We start from the raw sequence: 13,108 nt of genomic DNA, 5'->3' as shown, positions 1-13,108 counted from the left end.
TAGGCAATTTTAGTAGTATCTAGTAGTCAATACAGACAACAAAGTATCTGCACATTCATCATGCAATTTTGGTATAGGTCCACACTAAAATACTTTTTTTTTTAATTCACTTTTTTACAAATGACTACATCTCTTTCCCCAAGTGACTCAAATTTGCTAATCAGTGAAGCTGAGCCAGAAAGGATATCAGATCCAATATTCCATCAGCCTTTAGTTAACTGGTCTGGAAGTAAAGCTGCTGCAATCAGTTTCAGCATTCATGGGAGGAAAAAGATCACCCCTCTGACTGGTATCCAGTGAAGATGAAGGAGATATTAAAGAAGAAAACCAAAGAAAGTTAGCTAAAGACAGCACTTGGCTACATTGCCCTAACCAATCAAATAGTTTGCCATAATTCACAACTAAAGCTTATTTTTGAATAGTTGTTATTTGGTAAAAATATTGGAGAGTGATTTGTCTCCTTAAATGCCTATACTGTGCAAAGTCAAAGGGTGGGCAGAGTTGGAAAAATTTTGATGTTCAGGCTATATCTGATCTCCTTATTTAGTAATTGTAGGTTGAACAAGCTATGTGAACTGATTCAATTGACAGCATACTTGTCTAGCCAGAAGATTCTGAGACTAACCCCTACTCTAGAATGTGAGTATGTGATCTAGGTAGACACTAGAACACAGTACTGAGAAGGTGTTGTAGAGCAGATGCTAAAAATCCCATGTCCGTGTTTGATGAAGAGCAGGCAGTCCTTCTAACCCTGACCAGCACTGAGGAACTAGTCATTTATCTTTCTGCTGCCTGCAAAATGAGTGGATATTTTCACCTATAAAGAAATAGCCAGAGTATTTCTTTTATTATAGATGAATCTCTTTGAGATGGCTCTGAGAAATGTCACTTTTTCTCTTGGCCTTATATATCTCAGATCATATATATATATTATATATATATCATTGATGTTGAATGGCCTGTGCTCATAAATTTAAATGTCTAAAATCCTCTAATATCCAATTTGGAGAAAGCCAGCATGCCCAGGGCAGCAGAATGCTGATATACGGCCTCTTTAAAATACAAATGGCTGGGACCTTGAACTTCAGCAGGGATTCCCTCGGTCTTCCACCTCTTTCAATTGCACTGACAGAACTCCTGGGCAATTAGCAGAGACACAGCAAGGATTATGAAAAGCAATTATGTAAATTGGGCATGTTCTTACTGGAAGAGAAGGTTAAGGTGTAATGTAATTGCTGGCTTTACAATTTAAAAGGAATGAGATCATGTAGACAAATATTAGCTGTTTCACCATGTCCAGAACAGTAGCACCAGAGAACAGCGCCTGTGTTTGGAAGGGAGTTGGAGGGACTGTGGATGTGTATTAGCTAGATCATGCCTGATGAATGTAATATTTTTGAGCAAATGACTAAAGTAGTGAAAGGATTAGGAACAGAACTGCAGAGCAGGTTTGAGGCAATAAATAGGTTGCTCTTCCACATCACATCACGTGTGTATGTAGATTTATTAACAGAAATTGATAGCCACAATTAGTCAACAACTTCATCAACACTATACCTTGAGGCTACCAAATGATTGAAGGTGAATTAAAAGGGCTATGATCATTTTCAGGATTTTTCCAATGCCAAGATCGACACTGGGACTGATGCCAGGTTCTGCACCTGCCTTTTCCTTGATTGGTTGCCCTTTCACAGAGACAACAGATTAATTGGCTTAGAGATCAACTCACCATCTAATTGATGATGGTGCAGGGAGACCACTCAGTTAAAATGAAGTGATACTCGGAAAGGAACTTGCTAGTCACACTGGTTCTCCATTTTGAAGTTTACAAGACATATCAAATCAGCATGCGTTATTCACCAATTTTTCCAGCTGGGTGGGGAGACTGTCACAGCTGGAATGCCATTCATAGGATTGGCAGCTTGAAATGAACAGTAGCCTGGAGAGTACGCAAGAAGGAGGATTTTTCAAAAAGGAGGGGCCCTGTCTCCAAAAATGTTTAAATCTTAAATTAAAAATGGACTTTGCAGTCAGGCCATCATTTGGCGGCTGCAGCTAATTCTGATTCCAGGTAGAAATATCCTGGTTGGCTGTAATAAACTCTGAAATGAGCTATGTAGATTACCCTCCATGCGCGAGCAGGTATCCAGTCTCTAATACATCTCTCCCTACAATCCTGCTTCTGGAAAAATGGCCTAGAGGGAGGGTGGAACCAAGGAACTAGCACATTGAGAAAAGTTTTAAGCAGCATTTTAATGGAGGAACTGAAGAGTTTAGGGACAAAACAATGAAGTCATTAAATTTGAGAATGCATGCAGGATCACAACTGAAGGAATACAAAGATCTTAGAGAGTTTAGAGCCGAAAGACTTTGCAGTTAGGGAGAAAGCGTGAATGGATTTGAAAACAAGGATGAAGTCAAAAATCAAAGTATTCTCAAAATGGGAACCAGTGTAGGACGACTAGCATAAGGGTGATGGGTGAACAGGATTTAGTGAGTGTTAGGATTCAGGCACTGAGTTGTGAATGAACTCATGTCTGTAGAAATTGCAAAGTAAGCTACCAGCCAGAATGCAGCTGAGTCTAAAGGTAACAAAGATTTTTCAGAAGGAAATAAATTGAGGAAGGATGCAGTTGGGTGAGGCTGCAGCTGTGAAAGCAGTCTTGGTGATGGAATGGATATTTGCTTATTGTCCCATTATAGTTGAATAGAATGCCATGGTTGCAAATGATTTGGTTAAGCCTCAAAAGTTCCTATCAAAACACATGGAATCGTGGTTAAATAATGAATCTTGTTGAGACGAATTAAGTCAATAGCTTCACTCTACCCAATATTTTGTTGGACGTTGAGGACAAAGAAGAAAGATAACTTACCATGGTCATGCTAACAAGACGATATCAACATGTGACATTGATAACTTATGATAACAGTTATTCCAGTGAAGCAAATCCTTTCACTACTTTAGTGAAGCAAAAAGGCCAGGAATCTGATTTGAGGGGTTCAAATTAGAAACTTGGGCAAAGATGGGCACAGATCTGGGAGGCAAAACACATTCAAGGACATTGTGAAGAAAAGGAGTGAACTGTAGGCAATGAAGTATTCTGTATGAATCCGTTGCTCTTCTAACTCCATGCTCCCTATTGCCTCAACTCTCTCATCAGAAACGTCTCGTTTACTCATTGAGCTGTTTCCCTCCCCACAACAAATTCCTGGCACTTCCGCCTTATCAGCTATCTTCATGCCACCATTATGCTTCCATTCAACTATGTTATGTGCCCCTGCTTTCCCGAGTAAACTCATGTTTGCCAAGGATTCTTTCTTCAAAGCGCACAGAAATGTCTTTTTAAATATTAAAATCACTATCAAAAAGCAAGTTCTTGTCATCGTTGTTGAAAATTGTTGCTCCATGAGCTGTTCCTTACTGGTAACTCTTTCAAAAGGAGAGCAAATTTCCCCTTCAAAGTGGACTTTCTTACCACATCAATGATAGGATCTAAAGGATCTACTATTAGAAAGTCAGACACAAATTGGGCACAGTCCTTCCAGTTGTACAGTTCCCCGTGCTTCAGCAACGTTGGGCGGAGTGTTGTGCTTACAAATTTCTGTTGACAAAAAGAAATAAAATTAACTTGTTAGCTTATTCACATTGTTTCTTATTACAAATAAATTAAACTTGTGCACATTCACTATCAGATTCACTGGCCGGTTTATCATTTGTTTTCCTTCCGTTCTATAGACTATAGTTGACATACACTGAAGGATTGCTGCTGTCATTTGAATCCACATTGGGCCTTAGCTAGGTAAAACACATTGAGCTCCGCCCTTCCACAACTAGAGAATTGAGGTTATCTTAGACAAATAATACAGCCTTCTTGGGTCCACAGAGATTTCAGTCTATACATGGCTATCCAGGTAGACAACTCACCCACACATGATCGGGCAGCTCAACCTGTCCCTTGTCAATGAGTTTAGCCTGTCTGTGAACATAGAGCTTGTCTTCAACATTGTACTTATTCATCCCATTCTAACTCTGATCAGTATCCTTGATCAGTTTCCAATGAAATGCAATGCGTGGTTGAATAACAGGCAGCTAACATTTTTGACTGGGCATTTTTACATCTTTCAGTTCTCAACACTGGCTCAAAACATCTGAGGAGTGACGATCACCATCAGCTTTCCACCACACTGTTATTTCTTTTATGTTCTACTGCAGCTCAGCATTCTGACCAGGATTTTTGAACCCAGTCCTATTCAGAAATGCAGAGTTTTATTTTCAGAGTTTATCCTTACAGTGCAAAGTTGTTGGTGGAATCCAAGCTGCACCCCATTTGTACAGCACAAGCTGGCATATTCTGCTAAGAACAGGGTTTACATATTTTGTAGACTCTTCGAAAGAAGTTAATTATATCAGTTAAGTGTGTAGTGAGTAACAGGGTCAGCCAGAGTATAAATTCCCTGACGGAGGCTGTTAACCTAGTCTAATCAGGGAGCCCTGGCTGACAAATATAGCCGTGTTGGTGGGGCAGTACCCAGAATACCAACAAGGACAAAATTGACCACCAGCACCTCCTCTACATTCATGGGAGTGGCTGGGTAAGCCTGGAGCTTTGCAGGTCCTTTCGTGGGCTCAATGCTCTTAGTCATTGTGGATGCCCACTCAATGTGTTTGGACGTGCAGAGAGTTCATTTGTCAAATACGGGGATGACGATAGAAAAACTGCGAGCACCTTTTGCAATATACCAGCCCCGGAGGTGTTGGTCACAGACAACGGGCCATCAATTACCAACAGGGAATTTGAGTATTTCCTGAAGTCGAATGGAAAATGGTATTAGCTCTATACCATCCATCGTCCAATAGTCTGGTGGAAAGAACAGTCCAAACTTTAAAGGCAGGCTTAAAGAAACAGCCTACAGCTTCTCTAGATACCAAGCTGTCCTGGTTCCTATTTGGTTATCGACCACCCCTCATGCAAGTACAGGGATAGCTACAGCAGAGTTGCTAATGGGGAGAAGACGCCACGCCAGGTTAAATATGATCTTCCCGGACATAGAGGGGGAAGGTGAAATGGCATCAGGAATGCCAATGCCGGACACAAGACTCCCCTAAGCGACAGAGGCAGTTTACTTCGGGGACGAAATTTGGTGCCAAAACCATGGAAAAGTCTCTGAATGGGTAAGAGGCACGGTCGATGTGAGGTCAGATCCCATGAAGTACAAAGTTCTGGTAGGTGAAGCTGCCCTAAACAAGCAAGTGGACCACATGAAAATTACCAACTCACAGGCAGAGCAGGTGCAAAATATACCTGGCCCCTCAGAACAGCCGGAATTGCTGTGAGAATACATGAGTTCTCTCTCTCTGTCTAGTGTCAAAGAAACTTCGGAGTCTGAGATGGACATGGTGGATGTCACAGCCTTTACTGCCCGAAGAAGAGGACAAATTTCTCCTGAGACACTGTAGGCACAAGAGACATGTTGTCTATATCCAAGGCTGAGTCGGAGGAACTGGACTCAGTGCAAAAACACTCCAGGAGAGGCTACAAGAAAAAGAACAGGCCTACATCCCTGGACTTAGAGGAAGAGAGATGTAGTGATTGTCATGAGTTCAGCCAGATGGACCTCAGTGCATGAGTTCCCTGATTAGGGCTGCTAACCTGGTCCAATCAGGGAGCTCTGGCTGACAGATATAAACAGGAGTGTCAGAGGTTCTGATCATTCTGAGATCTGGCTCTGAGGAAGCCAAACCAATGTCAAGTACTGTGCACGTGTAAATAAAGAGCGACTTGATGAAGGGATACTGACCTCTGTGGAGTTATTTCAAAGTTTGTGCAGGGTAGGCTGGCAGGGAGGCAGGGTAGAAGGTGGGTGAGTGGGTAGACCTTATCTCATCTATTTCAATAAGATCTTATGTCAATCTTTTAAACTCCAATGACTGTGGACCTATTCAACCTTTCTTCATAAGATAAGCCCTTCATGCCAGGAATCAGTCAAGTTAATTTTCTATCAACTGCCTCTCAATCAATTGTATCTTTTTCCAAATAGGCCAAAACTCTATACAGTACTCCAGATATGGTCTCAGCAATGCTGCCAACAGCAACAAAACCTTCTCTATTTTGACATTTCACTTCCATTTCAATAAACAACAACATTCCATTTGCTTTCCTAACTACTTGCTGTATATACATACTAACTTTGTGTGATTCATGTACCAGGACACCTAGATCCATCTGTACTACTGAGTTTTGTAATGTGGCTCCATTTAAATAGTGTACTGCTTTTCTAATTTTTCTGCCAAATGGAAAAACCCAAATTTACCCACAATATCCATGCTTTCAGGTTCAATCCAAGTTAGTTAAAGCAGTTTACTTTAATTGTCTGAAGGTTCACTGCAATCCTCAATTTCTTCTATCTGAGAAAGAAACAAATGTTCAACTTGAGTTTCTGATCTCGATCTCAATTGAAAGACCCATGAAGAATAATGTGTGTGGACGAAACGATGCAACTCTGTGGTGGTGCCTCCTACAGCCAAATGTTCTGATTAACACTATCTGTACGTACTCAAGTGAATCATGGGCACTTCGGTGTGAGGACTTGGGGAGTAAGGGCCAGGAGAAGACAGTGCTTTCGGCAGAAGAGGAAACAAAAATTGAACAATGCAGAACTTTGGTTGTTCGTTAGTTAGGAAAAAGAAATCGAAACTTATTTTAAGACTTACAATAAAATTACCCATTGTAGTTCATCCAATATTTATTTCCTAACATTAAAACTCATTAAAGTAAATACCTCAACTCGACATTCATTGAGTGGACTAAGAAGCAGTGGTTTTCTGTCTGGGTACAGATAAATGTACTGTCGCCTGAAATTTTCAGCATATTGGAGCATTTGGTCTTCTTTAGGAGTGTTTTCTTGATAACTTTTTGGGTAAACCAAGGTGCCTATTTCCAGCTTGAGTAATTCCCTGTATATATGGAAACATAAGAAAGAGAGTTTTAATTTTATACAAAACACTTGTCCATCCTTGGAGTGTCGTTAAAAAAAAGGGTTCTATTCAATGAGCGTAGCTGCAATGTTCCACAGTAATAAGATAATGAGCAGATCATAGGATCCATGTAATCGTTGAATGGTTACATCACAGGAGACCAAGGGGAGGCAATGGCCTAGTGCTATAATCACTGAACTGTTAATCCAGAGACCAAGATAACGTTCTGGGGACCTGGGTTTCAATCCTGCCATGGCAGATGGTAGAATTTGAATTCAATAAAAATCTGGAATTAAGAGTCTGATGATCATGTAACTGCTGTTGATTGTCGGAAAACCTATCTTCTTTACTAATGTCATTTAGGTAAGGAAACTGCCATCCTTACCTGGTCTGGCCCCCGTGTGACTCCAGACCCGCAGCAATGTGGCTGACTCTGAACTGCCTTCTGGGCAATAAATGCTGCCTAGCCAACCATACCCTCATCCCATTAATGAATAAAAGAAAAGAAAAACCATTGAGTCTTTCATGTCTGTATCAGCTCTCCACAAGAACCACTCAGTCTGTCCCACTTCACCCACCCTCTCAACACAGCCTTGAAATCTATGTTCTTTGGATAGGAATGATTGAATCTGACAGCACCACTCACAGGCAGTGTAATCTAGGTTCTAACCACACAGTGCATAAAAACGCGTTTCCTATGTTACCTTTGGTTCTTTTGCCAGTCACCTTAAATCAGCGTCCTCTGGTTCTCTGCCATAAATGGGAACAGTTTCATCCTAACGTGAATCCTCATGAATTTGAGCACCTGATGAAACCTCTTCTCAACCTTTTCTCAGAAACCAGCCCCACCTTCGATCTATGTAGCTGAAGTTCCTGATCCCTGAAACCATTCTTGGAAATATTGTTTTCATCACCTCTGAAACCTTCAGACCTGGCCTAAAGTGTGGTGCTCAAAGTTAGATACAATACTCCAGTTGAGGTGGAACCAGTGTTTTACAAAAGTGCACTTTAATTTCCTTGTTTTTATACTTGGTGTCTCTATTTATAAAGGGTTCACTTACTCCTACTTTCTCTTCGCCTCTGCCGTCTTCAACAATTTGTGCACATACACTCCAAAGTTCCTCTGTTCCTGCACTCCTTCTTAGAACCGTACCCTTTGTTTTAAATTGTCACCCTTCTTTCTTGTCCAAAATGCATCAGCTCACATTTCCTTGGATTAGATTTAATCTGCCACATGTTTACCCATTTCACCAATATGTTTATGTGCTTTTGAGATCTACCACTATTCTTCAGTTTACAATACTTCCAAGTTCAAATTTTGAAATGGTGCTCCATTCGTCTAGATCTGGGCTATTAATATAGATCATTAAAAACACAGTCAAGGCTGAGATTGATAAATTCTTCATCATTCAGGGAATTAATAGTTATGTGGAAAATGCAGAAAATTAGTATGTAAAATGTCAGATCAGCCAAGAATAGTGAAGCAGGCTCAAGGTACTGAACAAACTCTTTCTGTTCCAATTTCTTTTGGTCTTAAGATCTTGGAGATTTGCCTGTGGTGAATACTGGATGAATTGGCATTGAGGATGTAAGGGCAAAGGGTGGTGGGCGTTTGAGTTGGCATATGGGCTATAAAAGGCCATGAGGATTAGTGTGGGGTCATGGGTTAACATGAGTTTGCTCAAAGGTGGTATGAGGATTTTGGGGTATGTAGAGAGGCGTAGGTTGGCATGAAGGGTGTGTGGGGTTATGGGATTGAGTACAAACTATGAGGTAGCTTTATTTGGTAAGAGTGGGGTATGGGACTGTGTGTGGCAGATGTGGGACTGAGCGTTGCAGATGACGAATGAGGACCATTTTTATTCTGTTTCTGTTACCTCCTCCAGCCCTCTATACCTCTCCCCATCTTTGTCACCTCCTCCAACCTTCTACACTCCTCCCTACCTTTGTCACCTCCTCCTGCACCCTACACCCCTTCTTATATCTATAACCTCCTTCAATCCCTACACCCCTATCACTGTAACCTTCTCCAGCCCCTACAGCACTTACTATCTGTGTAACCTCTCCAGCCCCTCCACTCCTCCCTATCTATGCAACCTTATCCAGCCCCTACACCCCTCACTATTTCTGTCACCTCCTCCAACCCTTAAACCCCTCCCTATCTCTGGACCCTCCTCCAGCCCCTATATCCCTCCGTATCTCTGTCATCGCCACTAGCCGCCATTATAACTGGGGCCCCTCCTTATCTCTGTCACCTCCTTCAGTCCCTTACACACTTCACTATCAGTACAACCTCCTCCAGCCCCTATACCACTCAATATTTCTGTCACCTCTTCCAGCCCCTACACCCTTCCCATCTCTGTAACGTCCTCCAGCCTCCTACACCCCTCTCTACCTCTGTTATCTCTCCTCCAGCCATCATTATAAATGGGACGGACTTCCAGAGTACTACAGCTGGTCATTTAAACAACTGGCCGGGGCACTTGTGGTGGCCTCTGCATTGGTTCTAGGAACAGCAGGCCCAACTCCAGTTAGCATTCTCCCTCCCAAAATGAAAAGCCAGGTGTTCAGAGGATTTGTTCCATGTCTAATTCACCAAATCAGGAAATTTCCCTATTCTGTGCACCTGATTAGGGAGCATAGGTTTGGGCCATAGTTTCTGGCTCAACCACTAACCCTAGAAGTGAATGGCACAACCTCACAACTCTCTGCCTGCTGTCCTAAGGCAAAATACATTTAATCTGGTATCTACTGCCCTCTTGTTCTTAGTCCCTCCAATAGAGGAATTAATCAGCTTCTAATTACTCAGTCCTATTCTTTCAGAATTGTCAACATTTTTATCTCATTGCTCAAATGCTAAGAGAAAAAGCCCCAATCTTACATGTCTTCCTTCAAGTTCCTCTTTCTTCATTCCAACTCTTGGGAAGTATGCGCTATATTTCCCTACAGTGTGCAGGGCAAACGGTACAGGGCTCTTATTAAAGTTTTATGTAGGTTCATCATTGCATCCATTATATTTTATATTGTTTATTTCTTTTTTCCGTTACAAAGTTCCCATGTTGCCTTTGGATTTTTATTCTGATATAATGTATTCCAAAACATGCAAGCAAAATTATGAAAACAGAAATAAACCTTACTTACAGTTGATCTACTTTAGGAGCAGATATGATAATTTTTGCTTTCTTAGATGATTTATCATCTTCATCTCGGAACACATCATCTTCATCTGATTCCTCCAGCGGATGCATTGTACCCTGGAGCGGGAGCCAGAAAAAGCCATTTCAGAGGACTAAGGTCTAATTGTCACAATTTTATAATTGCTGTTGAAGATTTCCTCTATGTAGCAGATGAGTAGAATTAATAGATTGAAGAACAGCTTCTTCCCCACTGTTATTCGACTTCTGGATGGACATCTCAAATTTTAAATTTAATGTTGCTCTCGCTCTTTGTGCACCTTCTCTGCAGCCATAACATTGTATTCCTCACTCTTTCACCTACCCTAACACACTTTGTATGGTATGATCCACCTGTACTGCACGCAAAACAAAACGTTTCACTGTACCTAGGTACATGTGACAATAATAAATCAAATCAAACCAGTTATGAAATTATATCAAATGCACAGGAGAAACCCATCCACACTCAAAGATTAGTGTTTAACACATCCCTATTTCCATAACCTCCTCCACGTGTATAACCTTACAAGAACACACTGCTCTTCCACTCCCATGCAATCATATGTCAGTGATTTTCATCACTCTACCTTTGGTAGCCATGCCTTCAAGCTGGTTCTTTAGAACATCAGAAATTGGTGCTGAAGTACACCATTTGGCCCATCATGCCTGGTCCACTATTCAATAAGATCATGGATGATCTGATTTGTGGCCTTAACTCTACTTTCCTGTCATAACCCTTTCATATATGTGCAGGTGCCGGGGTTGGACTGGGGTGGACAAGGTCAGAAATCACGCGACATCAGGTTATAGTCCAACAGGTTTATTTGAAAACACAAGCTTTCAGACTCTCACTCCTTCTGCAGGTATCAGTGAGAGAGGTAGCATCAGACGAATTTATAAGCAAAAGATCAAATGGTCATAGAATTGATACAATGTTGAACAAGCCTAAGATGGCTGTTAAATCTTTAAAACAGTTACCAAGGATTAATATGCAAATTCCTGAATTTCTTTCAAGTCACTGCCCCAAGATAATGGAAGATTTATCAGTTCCCTCAGTACACCAGAGATGACATCCCAGGTCAGATAATGCATTTTAGGTTTGAGGCCTTGTTTAGAATTTGGCTATGTATCAACTTGGAGTCAGACTGGTTTTATTTCCAAAGTATGAATTCATAAAATGCCACACTGTCTACAAATTGTGTGCTTTCTAAATAAAATAGAATGTATCTACAATTACAAATCTGCAAATGCAAATTCACCTCATAGATTTATATGTGTGTGTGTGTGTGAGTGTGCGCGCGCATGCGTGTGCATTTGCGTGTGGGGAGGGGAGAGAGACAGTGTGTATGCGTGTGAGTGTGTGTGCATGCGTGTGTGAGAATGCGTGTGTTATGAGAGAGAGTCTGTGTGTGACTGTGTGTGTTATGAGCGTGCGTTTGTGTATGTGTGTGTATAGTGTGGTGGGGTCACCTCTAATGCAATATGAACCCAAAATCCCAGTTGAGGCCGTCCTCACGGGTACATTCCTTGGCTATCAGCCTCTGCTCGCGACTCTGCATTGTTGTGTATCCCATAGTCCGCCTTGGAGGACGTGTACCCGAAGATCCGAGGCCAAATTTCCTTGACTGCTGAGATCCTTCATGGGAGTGAACATTCCTGTCTGGCGATTGCGTGCAGTGTCCATTCATCCATTGTCATAGTATCTGCATGGTTTTGCCAATGTACCATGCCTGAAACAACTACATAGTGATATGAACAAGTTTCTTCCAAACATCACACTTACCATGGACTACTCTTTAAAATCAGTCTCCTTCCTGGACACACGCATCTCCATCAAGGACAGACACTTCAACACCTCACTTTACCGCAAGCCCACAGATAACCTCACAATGCTGACTTCTCTAGCTCCCACCCTAAACATTATTAAAAAATGCCATCCCCTACGGACAAGCCCTACACATACACAGGATCTGTCCTGATAAGGAGGAACGCGACGGACATTTGAAGGTGCTGAAGGATGCCGTCATAAAATGGGATACAATGCTCAACTCATCGATCGCTAATTCCAACTTGCCACAACAAAAAACTGTAATGACTTCCTCAGAAGACAGATAGGGTACCCTTCGTTGTCCAGTTCTTCCGGGAGCAGAGAAATTACGCCATGTTCTTTGCAGCCTCATCATCGATGACAATGACCAAGAACTTCCCTAAGCCTCCACTTCTCGCCTTCAAACAACCACCAAACCTTAAACAGACCATTATTGTCCTGAAGGCTGGATAGTTTGCTGCGAACATTGAACACAAAACCATACAACCGCATCATGGCAGCCTCTGCAAGACATCAGATCATCGACGTGGATACTACTATCCTGCACGGGAGCACCACTCACCACGTACGTGGTGGATGGTCATGTGACTCAGCCAACGTTGTCTATCTCATGCGCTGCAGGCAAGGATGCCCCAAGGCATGGTGTATTGGCAAGACAATGCAGACACTATGATGATGGATGAATGGATATCGTGTAACAACGCCAGATTGTTCTGTCCCAGTGGGGGAGCACTCCAGCAGTCAAAGACAGTCGGTCTCAGATCTTCGTCCTCCCAGGCGGACTACGGGATACACAACAACGCAGGGTTGCTGAGCAGAGGCTGATAGCCAAGTTCGGTACCCATGAGGACGGCCTCCACCGGGATCTTGGTTTCATGTTGCATTACAGGTGACCCACCACATTATATAAACTCACACACGCACACATATACACACACTCTCTCAAACAAACACATACACACACACATACTCACACACTCACACAGACCCTCTGTCATACTCACACTCTCACACACACACACAATCACACTCACGCACTCAAGTACGCGCACACGCACACTCACACACTCTCTCAAGCATGCACACACACACACACTTACATACTCTCTCAAGCATGCACACACACAC

General features: G+C 42.1%; 1 protein-coding gene across 3 annotated transcripts in view; it reads right to left on the bottom strand.

The window, feature by feature from the left end:
- Positions 1-13,108, bottom strand: part of ccdc135 (coiled-coil domain containing 135) — a 63,348-nt gene that overhangs the window by 43,681 nt on the left and 6,559 nt on the right. For all 3 annotated transcript variants that reach the window (XM_048599590.1, XM_048599591.1, XM_048599592.1), the window contains exons 2-4: positions 10,118-10,230; positions 6,781-6,955; positions 3,477-3,602 (exon numbers count right to left, since the gene is read on the bottom strand). In XM_048599590.1, coding sequence (XP_048455547.1) covers positions 3,477-3,602; positions 6,781-6,955; positions 10,118-10,224 — 408 coding nt within the window. In that variant the 5' untranslated portion in view covers positions 10,225-10,230. The remainder of the gene's footprint in view (positions 1-3,476; positions 3,603-6,780; positions 6,956-10,117; positions 10,231-13,108) is intronic.

Source organism: Rhincodon typus, chromosome 8 (genome assembly GCF_021869965.1).
Source record: "Rhincodon typus isolate 14 chromosome 8, sRhiTyp1.1, whole genome shotgun sequence".
Taxonomy (NCBI): Eukaryota; Metazoa; Chordata; class Chondrichthyes; order Orectolobiformes; family Rhincodontidae; genus Rhincodon; species Rhincodon typus.
Note: the sequence above shows the minus strand (reverse complement) of the source record. Positions and strands in the feature narration are given on the sequence as shown.